Source organism: Nerophis lumbriciformis, linkage group LG13, assembly GCF_033978685.3.
Source record: "Nerophis lumbriciformis linkage group LG13, RoL_Nlum_v2.1, whole genome shotgun sequence".
In the NCBI taxonomy this organism is placed as follows: Eukaryota; Metazoa; Chordata; class Actinopteri; order Syngnathiformes; family Syngnathidae; genus Nerophis; species Nerophis lumbriciformis.
Window position 1 is genome coordinate 30,753,017 of NC_084560.2, and position 15,459 is coordinate 30,768,475.

At 34.5% G+C, this 15,459-nt stretch overlaps 1 protein-coding gene across 1 annotated transcript in view; it reads right to left on the reverse strand.

The window, feature by feature from the left end:
- The window catches only part of tmtops2b (teleost multiple tissue opsin 2b), a 90,839-nt gene that overhangs the window by 23,801 nt on the left and 51,579 nt on the right, over nt 1–15,459 (reverse strand). The window contains exons 2-3 of the mRNA XM_061971056.2: nt 11,516–11,841; nt 599–832 (exon numbers count right to left, since the gene is read on the reverse strand). Coding sequence (XP_061827040.1) covers nt 599–832; nt 11,516–11,841 — 560 coding nt within the window. The remainder of the gene's footprint in view (nt 1–598; nt 833–11,515; nt 11,842–15,459) is intronic.

Here is a 15,459-nt window from a genome sequence, read left to right on the forward strand (position 1 = left end):
ATGAATGACCAACAAGTATGTGCTCCAATCACACAAAAAAATAAGAGTTGTAGAAATGATTGGAAACTCAAGACAGCCATGACATTATGTTCTTTACAAGTGTATGTAAACTTTTGACCACGACTGTATGTATTTATTTTTTTGTTCGTAACCAGAGTAGCAAACAAGTGTGAATGCAGCCTGCTGTAAGTGTGAGGTCACCTTCATGTCTTTACTACTGCACGATGATGCTTGTGTTGTCTCCATCCTGCTGTAGGTGCTGGCAGACGTAGTCAAGCTGCAGGCGGCTCTTAGTAACTTCCTCAGAGGACAATCTAACCTCATGTGGTTGTGCCAATGTCCACTTTTCTAATCCTATCTCGGTGAGTTAAATATGAAGAAAGTGACTCTTTTCACCACTTTTTTTTTTTTTTTTTTTTTTTTGTAATAACATACAATCACTGGTGACTTTCAAAGGCTGACATCTCATGACACAAAGAAGTGCAGCACCTTCACCTTCTTACACTTTGATGAATATTTCTATTTGTAAAGTCCCTTTTTGTTTTTGTTTTTTAACCTTGCAAATAAATGTTGTACACGTCCATAGTTGGCCACTGACCTGTTTGTTCATGAGGATGTAGATGAGCGGGTTGATGACGGTGCTGCTCTTGGCCAGCAGCGACGGCACCACGCTGGCCACGGGACTGATGATGTCGGGAGGCCCGAACGTGGCCATCATGGCCACCACGCCGTACGGCATCCAGCACAGCAGGTAGCAGGCGGCCGTGGTCAGCACCATGAACAGTATGTGGTACTCTCGCCGCCGCGCCGCTGTCTTGCGGACCTTACCCACCTGGAGTTAAAAAAAATAAATAAATACATACGCTTGCGACTTTTTGGCGGAAAAAGTTTGGACATTCAACTTTGAACTATTATTAAAAAAGCATATTTAATTTTTTGATAATTATTTTTTATTACATTTTCTGTTTATTTAATGTTTTTAGGACTTTACATTTTTTTAATAATCATTTCATGATTTTAATATTTTTGACACTTAATTTTTTTTTTTTTTAACATGATTACTTTCATTTGTATTTGATTTTAAAAAATGACACCTGACATTATGAAATTGTTTATATGATACTAAAAAGGCACATACATACGCTTGCGAATTTTTGGTGGAAAAAGTTTGGACATCCCTACTTTGAACTAGATTAAAACGGTATATTTTATGAAGTATTTTTTTTTTTTTTTTTTTTTTTTCAAATATTTTTATTGAATTTTGCAGACAGTACAGTATGATGGATCATGGCAACAGCAAGTTGAGGTATCTGCACATTTTACAATATATAACATAGTAAACCCCACCCCTTACAATACCCACCCACTTTAATTCCCAAGGTAATTGTCACCTAGTGCCCACAACAAATATAGACACACATGAATATATGCAAACTTAGATTCAATCTAACAAATATATTAAAGATAAACAAAAGATAAATAAGGTAAAATAAATAAATACTACATAAAATATGCAAAAAATATATATATATATATAACGTAAAAGTAAATGAACACAAGGAATGAGGGTCGGGGGGGGGCTTCAGCGGTCAGCTCTGTCTAAGTTGTGTTACTCAAATCGCTTGGGGTGATGTCAAGCTTGTCCCTAATAAGGTCTAGGAGGGGCCCCTCACGTTTTATGGAAAGATGACACAGATCCTTTCTGCGAGAACCGAAGCTTCTCTAACTGGAGACACCGCAAGACATCTTGTATCCAACTGTTATGGCTCGGCGGAGACGCAAGCTTCCATTTAAAAAGAATTGTACGCCTAGCCAGCAGAGTCGTTAACGCAATGACATGACGAGCGGTTGCAGGTAAACCGTCCACCTGGGGAACGCCAAAAAGGGCAGTCAGCGGGCTGGGTGTTATTGTCCTATCGAGGGCCTGCCCAACAGTGTCAAAAATAGCCGACCAAAACTTGAGTTTTATGAAGTATTTAATTATTTTTATGATCATTATTTTTTATTACATTTTCTGTTGACTTAAATATATTTTTAGGACTTCAAACAATACATTTTTTATAACAATTTCATGGTTTAAACACTTTTATGATACTTAAATTAAGTGTTTTTTATGATTATTTTCATTTGATTTTAAAAATGACACCTAAAATTATGAAATTGTTTATATTATATTAAAAAGGCACATACACTTGTGACTTTTTGGTAGAAAACGTTTGGACATCCCTACTTTGAACTGTTAATGACTAAAACGGTATATTTAATGATGTAGTTTATTATTTTTATGATAATTATTTTTTATTAAATTTTCTATTTAATTAAATATATGTTTAGGACTTCAAACAATACATCTTTTATAATCATTTCAGGATTTTAGTATTTTTATGATACTTAATTGTTTTACATGATTATTTTCATTTGTATTTGATTTAAAAATGACACCTGAAATTATGAAATTGTTTATATTATACTAAAAAGGAACATCGCTTGCGACTTTTTGGTGGAAAAAGTTTGGACATCCCTGCTTTGAACTATTAATTATTTAAAAATTATATTTAATGATTTATTTCTTAGTTTTATCATTACTTTTTATAAAATGTTATAATTAAAAATATTTTTAGGACTTCAAACAATAACAATACATCTTTTATAAATCATTTCATGGATTAAAATTTTTTATGATACTTAAGTGTTTTACATGATTATTTTTATTTGTATTTGATTTAAAAAATGACACCTGGAATTATTAAATTGGTTGTATTGTAAATAAAAAGGCACATACTGTACTTACGCTTGCGAATTTTTGGTGGAAAGAGTTTGGACATCCCTACTTTGAACTACTAATGATGAAAGGTATATTTAATGATGTATTTATTATTTGTATTATAATAAACTTTTTTTAATTTTATTTTTTATTTATTTAAATACATTTTTAGGACTTTAAACAATACATCTTTTATAATCATTTCATAATTTTAATATTGTTATGATACTTAATTGTTTTACATGATTATTTTCATTTTTATTTTATTTAAAAAATGACACCTGAAATTATGAAATTGTTTATATTATATTCAAAAGGCACATACATACACTTGTGACTTTTTGGTGGAAAAAGTTTGGACATCCCTACTTTGAACTATTAATGATTAAAGGTATATTTAGTGATGTGTTATTTTTATGATAATTATTTTTTATTGAATTTTCTATTTATTTAAAAATATTTTTAGAACTTTAATCACTACATTTTTTTATAATCATTTCATGATTTACATTTTTTTATGATACTCAAATTAATTTTTTTACATGATTATTTTCATTTGTATTTGATTTAAAAAATGACACCTGCCATTATGAAATTGTTTATATTATACTAAAAAGGAGCATACATACACTTGTGACTTTTTGGTGGAAAAAGTTTGGACATACCTGCTTTGAACTGTTAATCATTAAAAAGGTATATTTAATGATGTATTTATTATTTTTATGATAATTACTTTTAATAAAATGTTCTATTTAAATATATTTTTAGGACTTCAAACAATCCATCTTTTATAATCATTTCATGGTTTAAAAATGTTTATGATACTTCAATTAATAGAATGTTGTCATTTGTATTTGATTTAAAAAATGACACTTGAAATTATGAAATTTTTTATATTATACTAAAAAGGCACAGCACCCCCCGCGGCCCCAAAAAGGGACAAGCAGTAGAAAATGGATGGATGGATGGGAACTTTGGACATCCCTGCTTTGAACTACTAATGATTAAAAATGTATGATGATTTTATTATTTTTATGATAATTTTTATTGAATTTTCTACTCATTTAAAAATATTTTTAGGACTTTAAACAAAACATCTTTTATAATCATTTCATGATTTTAATATTTTTATGATACTTAAATTGTTACATGATTATTTTAATTTGTATTTGATTTAAAAATGACACCTACAATTATGAAATTGTTTATATCATAGCAACTTTTTGGTGGAAAAAGTTTGGACATCCCTACTTTGAACTATTAATGATTAAAAAGGTATATTTAATGATGTATTTATTATTTTTTACATTTTCTGTTTAAATATATTTTTAAGACTTTAAACAATACATCTTTTATAACTATTTCATTGTTTGAACATTTGTATACATAAATTATTTTATTTTTTTACATTATTATTTTCATTTGTATTTGATTTAAAAATGACACCTGAAATTATGAAATTGTTTATATCATATTGAAAAGGTATTTGAAAGAAACATTTATTATTTGTATCATGCATGGTACCATAGACAAAACATGTTTTAATGTCTTTTGTATCATTTTACTATCAAAAATTTATATTTTTATTATTCTTACACACTTAATTTAGATTGAACTTGATTTTGTCATACAGTGTGCCATTTCTTTCCTAGTCGTATCAAAATACAATATTATATATTTAGGGATAGGAATCTTGCAACGATTCAAATAGATTTTTTGCTTATTATGCTTATTTGGTATATTTTTTTAAATAAAAAAACGTTGTTTAACCCGTTATTTAACACCTTATTTGCAGTGCCAGTCTCTCCACAGGTGCAGCACACAAGCACACACACTTTTGCTCGATAACAAAAAACATGACAAGAAACTTTGTTGGCAGTCCTAATCATTTGTCTTGCATTTCTAACGTGTCATGGACTCTTGCGTCATCACGTCACTAGATACCATACAACCCTCCTCCCAGGAAATAAAACAATATACTCTTTTTATCCAAAATAAAACCCTGAAATTAGAAAATGGAGGATTATATTGTGTAGTGACTACTGACGGTGCATCCGTAAAATATTCACAGCGCTTCACTATTTCCATTTTTGTCCTTAAAATACTACACACAATACCCCATAATGACAATGTAAAAATGCTTTTTCTTAATTTTTATGTTTCAAATGCATTAGAAGGAAAAGAAAAATGACATGCACATAAGTATTCACAGCATTTGCTCAACGCTTCCCATCCAACCTGATGGAGCTTGAGAGGTGCTGCAAAGAGGAATGGGCAAAACTGCCCAAATATACACTATATTGCCAAAAGTATTTGGCCACCCGTCCAAATGATGAGAATCAGGTGCCCTAATCACTTGGCCCGGTGTATAAAATCAAGCACTTAGGCATGGAGACGTTTTGTGAAAGAATGGGCCGCTCTGTGATTTCCAGCGTGGAACTGTCATAGGATGCCACCTGTGCAACAAATCCAGTCGTGAAATTTCCTCGCTCCTAAATATTCCAAAGTCAACTTTATTATAAGAAAAGTGAAGAGTCAGCAAGTCAGCCACCAAGTGGTAGGCCAAACTGACAGAGAGGGGTCAGTGGATGCTGAAGCGCATAGTGCAAAGACTTTCTGCACAGTCAGTTGCTACAGAGCTCCAAACTTCATGTGACCTTCTAATTAGCCCACGTACAGTACGCAGAGAGCTTCATGGAATGGGTTTCTATGGCCGAGCAGCTGCATCTAAGCCATACATCACCAAGTCCAATGCAAAGCGTGGGATGCGGTGGTGTAAAGCACGTCGCCACTGGACTCTAGAGCAGTAGAGACACCTTCTCTGGAGTGATGAATCGCACTTTTCCATCTGGCAATCTGATGGACGAGTCTGGGTTTGGAGGTTGCCAGGAGAACGATACGTTTGGGACTGCATTGTGCCGAGTGTGAAATTTGGTGGAGGAGGAATTATGGTGTGGGGTTGTTTTTCCCAAGAGTTGGGCTTGTCCCCTTAGTTCCAATGAAAGGAACTTTGAATGCTCCAGGATACCAAAACATTTTGGACAAGTCAATGGGATGGCACTTCAAGTTCATTAGTGAGTTAAGGCGGGTGGCCAAATACTTTTGGCAATATAGTGTAGGTGTGCCAAGCTTGTGGCATCGTATTCAAAATGACTAGAGGCTGCATTTGCTGCCAAAGGTGCATCAACAAAGTTTACACCAAAGGCTGTGAATACTTATTTACATGTGATTTGTTTTATTTTTTTATACATTTGCACATTTAAAAAAAAAATGAAAAAATTCACATTGTCATTTTGGGGTATTGTCTGTAGAATTTTGAGGACAAAAATTAATAAATGGAAATAAGGCTGTAACATAACAAAATGTGAAGTGCTATAAATACTTTGTTGGGACATTTTTTTTTTGGTCCCCATTGCTATAAAGTTTGAAATTTGACCTTACAAAAATGAAAGAATACATCAAAATAAATTGTATTAGTAATCTTATGTATATTCAGGCCTGGTTTCCACCAATACCTTGACCCTTTAGCATGGACTATATGGATGATAACACATTATGCAATTAAAAAAAAAAAAAAGTTAAATTGAATCACAAATTCGAGCGGTAACTCATTCCTTTTCATTACTATACGATGGATGCCATCCAGCCACATTGACGCACTCACTGAGTGTCTGCACGGTGAACAACTACACTAGTAGTCACCACAGTATCATCACCCAAAAGAAATACTTCCAAAAACCTAAACATGTTCTGTAAAGTCATCCTCATGAAGATCTAATAGTGGAAAACACTTGTTTGTTGCTGGTAATTTAGTTCTGGTTCTAAAATAATTCCTGCAAAATAGGAATTATTATTTATGAATCTCATATTTTCATTTGTAGAGCATACAAACCTATTTTCATTTTTTACATCATGATAGCCCTCTAATCATGAAATAACACCCACATAATCGCCTTTAGACAATTGTAATCTGTTTAATCCAATATAGTAAGTAAGTAATGGCCCACGATACGGAATGATCTATTTATAATATACAAACCCTGTTTCCATATGAGTTGGGAAATTGTGTTAGATGTAAATATAAATGGAATACACTGATTTGCAAATCATTTTCAACCCATATTCAGTTGAATATGCTACAAAGACAACATATTTGATGTTCAAACTGATAAACATTAGGCGCAAAGTTGAAAAGTCAGCATCTGTGATGGTATGGGGGTGTATTAGGGCCCAAGACATAGGTAACTTACACATCTGTGAAGGCGCCATTAATGCTGAAAGGTACATACAGGTTTTGGAGCAACATATGTTGCCATCCAAGCAACGTTACCATGGACGCCCCTGCTTATTTCAGCAAGACAATGCCAAGCCACCTGTTACATCAACGTGGCTTCATAGTAAAAGAGTGCGGGTACTCGACTGGCCTGCCTGTAGTCCAGACCTGTCTCCCATTGAAAATGTGTGGCGCATTATGAAGCCTAAAATACAACGTAGACCCCCGGACTGTTGAACAACTTAAGCTGTACATCAAGCAAGAATGGGAAATAATTCCACCTGAGAAGCTTAAAAAATGTGTCTCCTCAGTTCCCAAACGTTTACTGAGTGTTGTTAAAAGGAAAGGCCATGTAACACAGTGGTGAACATGCCCTTTCCCAACTACTTTGGCACGTGTTGCAGCCATGAAATTCTAAGTTAATTATTATTTGCAAAAAAAAAAAAAAAAGTGAGTTTGAACATTAAATATCTTGTCTTTGTAGTGCATTCAATTGAATATGGGTTGAAAAGGATTTGCAAATCATTGTATTCCGTTTATATTTACATCTAACACAATTTCCCAACTCATATGGAAACGGGGTTTGTATTATATAAATATAAAACTTTTTTTTTTACTTTGTTTTATATTAATTTAGAATTATTTGGTTCAAAAAGCAGGATAGTATTTTGCTTTTCATTTTATATAGTTTCTTCAAAACCAAATGTATTTAATTTGTAGTACAAATATATATATTTTTTGTATATATTACGTTTTATAATCATTTTTGAATTATTTGGTTAAAAAAAGCATAACAGTATATTCTTTTTAATTGTTTCTGATTTTTTCTTCAAACCAAATCTATTTTCAATGTACAGTACATATAAGAATACATTTATTGAATTACTTTTTAATACAGTATTTGTATTTATTTTGATTTTGTTTGATAATTATATATTTATATATTTATGTTTTCAATATAGTATTTGTATTTATTTTTATTGCGTTTTTAAAATCATTTAGAATTTATAGAACAGATAGGAACACATTTATATATTGTATTTAATTTTTATTTTTAAATATTGTCTTTAAACCAAAGGTATTATCAATGTAGAGTACAGATAGGAATATATTTATATATTTACATTTTCAATACAGTACAGTATTTGTATATATTGTATGTTTTATTTTCATTTTTAATTATATGGTTCAAATAAAGCAATATTTATTTAAAATACTATAAGCATTAATTTTTATTATTTCATTGAAACAGTCATTCACTTTTGTATTTTCACTGAATAATGACTAGTGACTATTATTATTGGGCACATAACGCAGATATTTAGAAAAACTGCAACATTTGAGTATATCAATATTTTATGGATTCAAAATCTTGCATTTAAATCTTCAAACTAGGTCCCCACGCTTTCTAATCAAATCAATATTTACAAGATAATATTTCCCCAAAGGTTCATATTTTCTGGAGGATGGAGATGTCCACTTCAGATGAGCAAGGGTAGTTTTTTTTTCAGATAAGAGATTTAGTGTTTTGATGAAACAAATATGAAAAAGCGCACATCTGATGGTCCAGATGGATTTTAATGTGAGGAAATCTCAATGTTTACACAGGGATTGAAATAAATATGAAACATGCTCCTGCATACAGTCAATCATCTGCTTATGTGCTGTACACTTATGAAAATATGTACTTCTGCAATAAAGCGTGTTGATGTTCATATTTATTATTGAAGTTTTTGTTGACGGACAACTAGGGGGGGGGGGGGGGGATTATTTAAAAAAAAAAAAAAAAGTTTAATAAAGAAATACAATCATGTGTGCTTACGGACTGTATCCCTACAGACTGCATTGATCTATATTGATATATAATGTATAGTGTTTTTTATGTTGATTTAATTAAAAAAATAAAAAATAAAAAACGTTTGTTTTTTTTTGTTTTTTAATTTCTTGTGCGGCCCGGTACCAATCGGTGGTTGGGGGACCACTGCTCTAAACAACAGACGTGCTCTGTTGTTTTTAAGGACCTACTGCAAAAACATCTTCTGTATGACAACAGCGTTTTGCTGTTCTTAGGAATCTGCAACAACAAAAAAAGACTAGTCAAAGATCTTCTCCAGTAACAAGAATGCACAGCTTTTTTTAAATTTTCTAAGGAAGTACTGAAAAAATGCAAGTTAAAGATCTTCTATATACTGTTAGCAGAATGTGCTTTTAGGAATCTGCTCAAAAAACACAAGTCAAAGATCATCTATGTAAACATTATCAGAAGCACACTGTTGCTTTTAAGGACCTGCAAAAAAGCTAGTCAAAGATCCTCTATGTCAAGAATGCTCAGCTGTTTTAAGGAAGTAGTGCAAGAAAGCTTGTCGAAGATCCTCTAAATGACAGTAGCACTCTGCTGTTTTTAAAGAAGTACTGCAAAAAAGCTAATCAAAGACCCTCTTACAACAAGAGTGTTTTGTTGTTTTTAAGGACTTAATTCAAAACGCCAAAAAATATCTTTCTCAACTGTGGTCAGTATCCACGGTAGTACTTAGTTGTAATGCATTTTTTCCGCCACTTGAGGCAGTAATGACAATCTCAAACATACAAAAGAAGTCTGGGGCTAAAGTCATAGGGACGTTTAAGTGCAAAAATGATGACTAAAATGGCAAAGCTGTATTTTAATTTGCACTTTAATTGTATTTACAGTTTAGGTAAGAAACATAATTTAGTTTATTTTAACACAACATACATTTTTCGTCAGTTATTTGAGTCCCTTCCCGACCCAAGCCTAAGGTTTATGAATTGAATAAATATCTAAAAAATAATAATAATCTGTGTGATTAAAACATGGTTTCATATCATTTGAATGTGATTAAAATCAAGCGTAAGATTACTAATTTACTGTTAATATTTAAGTCATCCCCGGATATCCCTGTAGAGGAAAAGTTGGGGCCTGAGTTCAAAAAGCGAATCTCAGTTGTTCATAGGTACCTAAAAATTAATTGCGGATAAATATAATTTTTTGTCATTAAGAGTGTACCCTAGACATCCATCCATCCATTTTCTACCGCTTGACCCGTTCGGGGTCGCGGGTAGATAGTTTATATATATATATATATATATATATATATATATATATATATATATATATATATATAAACTTTACTTTAAATATTTTCTTTTACAGACTATATATATAATATATGTCTGTAAAAGAAAATATTTAAAGTATATATATTTATATATATATATATATATATATATATATATATATATATATATATATATATATATATATATATATATATATATATATATATATACATATATATATATATATATAAATAGTCTGTAAAAGAAAAGATTTAAAGTGCATCATTTTGCCTAAAATAAAAATTTAAAATGGTATCCTTATTTAAATTATAAACATTTTTCAACAGATTTGAACCATTTGATACTACTACAACTAAAACTAGAAAATTCCACCAGAAATTTTGTTGGGCCTGCTATCTGTGCCCTGGACCTCCGGCCGGGGGTTGCCGGAAGCCGCCGTACCTATTAGATGTTGCTGAGTGTCTGAATCCGTGAGTTTTAGGTGTCACTGTACAAAATGATCCACAGAGCCGCCCTAAAACAGTAACATGTGTACACAAAAATGATAACACGTAGCATGTGTGCTAACGATAGCATGATAACAGTCAGCCTGTTTCGTATACCAAGTTATACGACTCAAAGGTGTATGGCTGCGGAAATAGAAAGAAAAAAAAAAAGTAAAATTAGAAGAAAAAGTTAGCATGCTTAAGTTAGCTTGCTAGCATGCTATCGTTTGCATGCTAACAGGTAGCAAGTGTCACCGGGGCGGTACAGCTCGGTTGGTAGAGTGGCCGTGCCAGCAACTTGAGGGTTCGAGGTTCGATTCCCGCTTCTGCAGTCCTTGTCACTGCCGTTGTGTCCTTGGGCAAGACACTTTACCCATCTGCTCCCCAGTGCCACCCACACTGGTTTAAATGTAACTTAAGATATTGGGTTTCACTTTGTAAGTCACTAGAGAAAAGCGCTATATAAATATAATTCACTTCACAGACCAAGTTTTATGACCCTGGCTGAAACGGTTGCAAAACTAGCAAAAAAAGTTAGCATGCTAATCTTAGCATGCTAGCAAGCTAACAACTAAAATTAAATAAACTCAATAAGTACAAATAAATTCAAATGTATCAGCAACATTAATGCAGGAGCACAATGTTTAAAACTCTTTAGTCTACAAAACAAAAATGAATAAAACAATTTAAGCGTTCAAAAATCAAAATGAAGTCAAAATGAGCACCTTTAGTAGTGCACAGCTTTTCGAAGCGGGGTTTGAAACATGACACTGCCTGATACTGATAAAGTGTGTTCCCCGGGGTCACACCTTTTAGGTCCCGTTCGAGAGAGACCGTGTAAAACCAAGTTTTAACTGGATCTGGTCTAGATTTGAAGTGAACCGGGACTTGGCGTACCTGTTTGACCGCCCACAGCAGCCTGCCGTAGCAGTAGATCATGACCAGCACGGGCAGGCCCAGGCAGAAAATGAAGAGACAGATGATGTAGGCGTGAGACTGGGCGGTCTGGGCCGTCCACGACACCGAGCAGCTGGTCCCCGCCCCTTCCTGTTTGTAGCTGCTCCAGCCCAGGAGCGGAGGCACCGTCCAGACCAGCGAGTAGAGCCACGAGCCGCCCACGGCCAACAGGGGCTTCCGGTAGTTTGGCCCTTGCTTGTTGTAGACGGTCAGGGTGCTGTAGCGGTCGTAGGAGAGGATGACCAGGGAGATCAGCGACACGATACCTGGGAGCAAACAAAGATGCTCTTCAAACATCTCCATGCAGATGCAAATCAATTAATGACGTTTTTGCACTAGGTTCTTAAAAATAGAAATCTTTGAGTAGCCTATGTTTGTAGTAGGTCCTTAAACAAAAGCAGAGCGCTGCTGTGATATAGAGCATCTTTGACTCAAATCTTTTCAAGTTCATAAGAATCTCTGTTTTAGTAGTCGTGATTCTGTCAAATACAACATCTTCGACAGGTGTTTTTACAGAACTTCAAGACAGCAGAATGCTCCTGTCACGAAGATGATCTCTGACAAGCATATTTGCAGTAGGTGCTTAAAAAACATCAATGTTTTTGTCATTTAGAGCAGTGTTTTTCAACCTTTTTTGAGGCAAAAAAATGATCTTACTCGTTTTTAAATCCTTATGCGGTCTTGCCCCACCGTACCTCTCTGAGCTGCTCCATCTCTATGCCCCCACCCGGTCCCTCAGGTCAGCTGATCAGCTGATCCTGGAGGTACCCAAAACAAAGCGCAAGCTCAGAGGGGACAGAGCTTTCTCTGTTGCGGGTCCCAAACTCTGGAACGATCTCCCTCTCCATGTGAGACAGGCCCCTTCTTTGGCTATTTTTAAGAGCCTTCTTAAAACCCATTTTTATTCACTGGCTTTTAACCCAGAATGAGACTTTGGACTGTTTTTAGCTTTTAACTTTTTGAACTGTTTTTATCTAACAAACTGTTCTTAGGGTAATTTATATTTGCTTTTTAAATGTGTATTTTTATTTCTGTTTTAAATGTTATTTTTTAGTCTGTCCTTTGCCTCCATTTCTTTGTGGTGTACAGCCCTTTGTTTTTCAACTATGCTTGTCTTTAAAGGGCTTTATAAATAAAGTTGGTATGGTATGGTATGGTAAGGCGCCTTTTTTTCATTAAAAATTCCGGCGGCACACCACCAGCAGAAAACGTTAAAAAATGAAACTCCACCAGGTCGTCGTGCCTTATTTTGAGTTTGTTGGTGTTTTCCTGTGTAGTGCTTTAGTTCTTGTCTTGCGCTGTTATTTTGGTGGCCCTTCCTGTTTTGTTGGTGTTTTCCTGTAGCAGTTCCATGTCTTCCTTTGAGCGCTATTCTCCGCACTTGCTTTGTGTTAGCAAGCAAGGCTATTTAAGTTGTTGCTATCCTTCTTAGCTATTTATTCACGTTGCTCGCCACACTCGGGCTGGCTTCCTTCTGTCACGTAGGGGTCGCATCTTTATGCGGGATCGTTCCTCCAGATGCAACACGGACACTCCGGACGAAAACGTGAAGGTAGGATATGATTTATTAATTATAAATAATACACCGTACCAAAAAGACAGAAGTTCTAAAGCTTAGTGATTTATCAGATGTATCAGATTATAGGTGGGGGTTTTTTTTTACACTTCGCATTCAAAATTCTGCTGTGTTTGTTGCATTTTTGTTGCGTTTCGCTTGATTGTAAAATATGTCGATCGAAAGTGGGTGTGACTTTCATACTTTGTCAATATTCAGTGTTTTATCGTTCATAGAAAAATTCAAAATTCCATTCCGTTTTTTAAGGCGGTCAGTCATAATGTTTTTAGCATTCAATCAGACATTTTTGTGAGGTTTTGTATTAGTGTTCCTAAAAATAGATACACCGGCCCCCAGACACATTTTTTCCTCTAAATTTGGCCCCTGAGTCAAAATAATTGCCCAGGCCTGGTCTAATGAGTGAAAAATACTGTAGTAGAGTACCATAATGCAGTGTTTTTCTTTTTCTTTTTTTGTCCTATCCAGCTTCTCAGCCAAATCAGTGGCCTAGTGGTTAGAGTGTCCGCCCTGAGATCGGTAGGTTGTGAGTTCAATCCCCAACCGAGTCATACCAAAGACTATAAAAATAGGACCCATTAATTCCCAGCTTGACACTCAGCATCAAGGATTGGAATTGGGGGTTAAATCACCAAAAATGATTCCCGGGCGCGGCCACCGCTGCTGCCCACTGCTCCCCTCACCTCCCAGGGGGTGAACAAGGGTGATGGGTCAAATGCAGAGAATAATTTCGCCACACCTAGTGTGTGTGTGACAATCATTGGTACTTTAACTTTGATATAGTTGATGTAGATGCCCGTATCGGCTGTACAAATTTACTTGACAAAAGAGAAGTGTAGGATACTTCTCTTGTTGCCTTATTTGTATTTGACCTTATTAAATGTATTTATATTATCATTTGGTGCAGCCGGGCCGGAGCAGGAGGGGATAGAAAGAGAAAAAAAAAGAAGACCGAGTTGTCATGATCCCTGGTCGGATCATGTTTTGTTTAGTTATGTTCTGTTAGTTTTGGACATCCTTAGTTGTTTTGTGCACTTCGGGGCTTTGTTTTGGTCACCATGGTTACGAATTGGTTTCACCTGCCTCTGATTAGTGTTCAGCACGTTCACCTGCTGTTGAGCACTAATCAGAGAGCTATTTATTCACGTTGCTTGCCACACTCGGGCTGGCTTCCTTCTGTCACGTAGGGGTGGCATATCTTTATGCGGGATCGTTCCTCCAGATGCTACACGGACACTCCGGACGAAAACGTGAAGGTAGGATATGATTTATTAATCATAAATAATACACCGTACCAAAAAGACAGAAACAAACAAAAGAAAAGTGTGCCGAACGCACGGGAAGCTAAGGCAACAACTTAGCACAGGAATCAAGAACAAGAATATATTTATATAGCATACTGCAAACAAGGAAGCCAGCCCGGGTGTGGCGAGCAACGTGAATAAATAGCTCTCTGATTAGTGCTCAACAGCAGGTGAACCTGCCGAACAATAATCAGAGGCAGGTGAAACCAAATCCTACCCATGGTGACCAAAACAAACCCCTGAAGTGCACAAAACAACTAAGGAAGTCCAAAACTAACAGAACATAACTAAACAAAACATGATCCGACCACGGATCATGACACGAGGGGAACATTGTGGGGACAAGAGGGGGATAAGACAGAGAGACAACAACAAACACAACAATAACAACAATAGAGCAACATCAGCAAATAGTATATGTACAAATAGGATAGTAAAAGTGATAGCAAAGAAGCAGTTAGTGAAATAAAATTAATACAGAAATGACAACGAGCATTATTACACTACAAATGGAGCAATACAAATACCAATAGAAATCGCACTATTGATAATGAATAATAACAATAATTTACCTCTATTATCAACAATACAATTGTTCAAATGCAACAATACATATACAGGTAAAAGCCAGTAAATTAGAATATTTTGAAAAACTTGATTTATTTCAGTAATTGCATTCAAAAGGTGTAACTTGTACATTATATTTATTCATTGCACACAGACTGATGCATTCAAATGTTTATTTCATTTAATTTTGATGATTTGAAGTGGCAACAAATGAAAATCCAAAATTCCGTGTGTCACAAAATTAGAATATTACTTAAGGCTAATACAAAAAAGGGATTTTTAGAAATGTTGGCCAACTGAAAAGTATGAAAATGAAAAATATGAGCATGTACAATACTCAATACTTGGTTGGAGCTCCTTTTGCCTCAATTACTGCGTTAATGCGGCGTGGGATGGAGTCGATGAGTTTCTGGCACTGCTCAGGTGTTATGAGAGCCCAG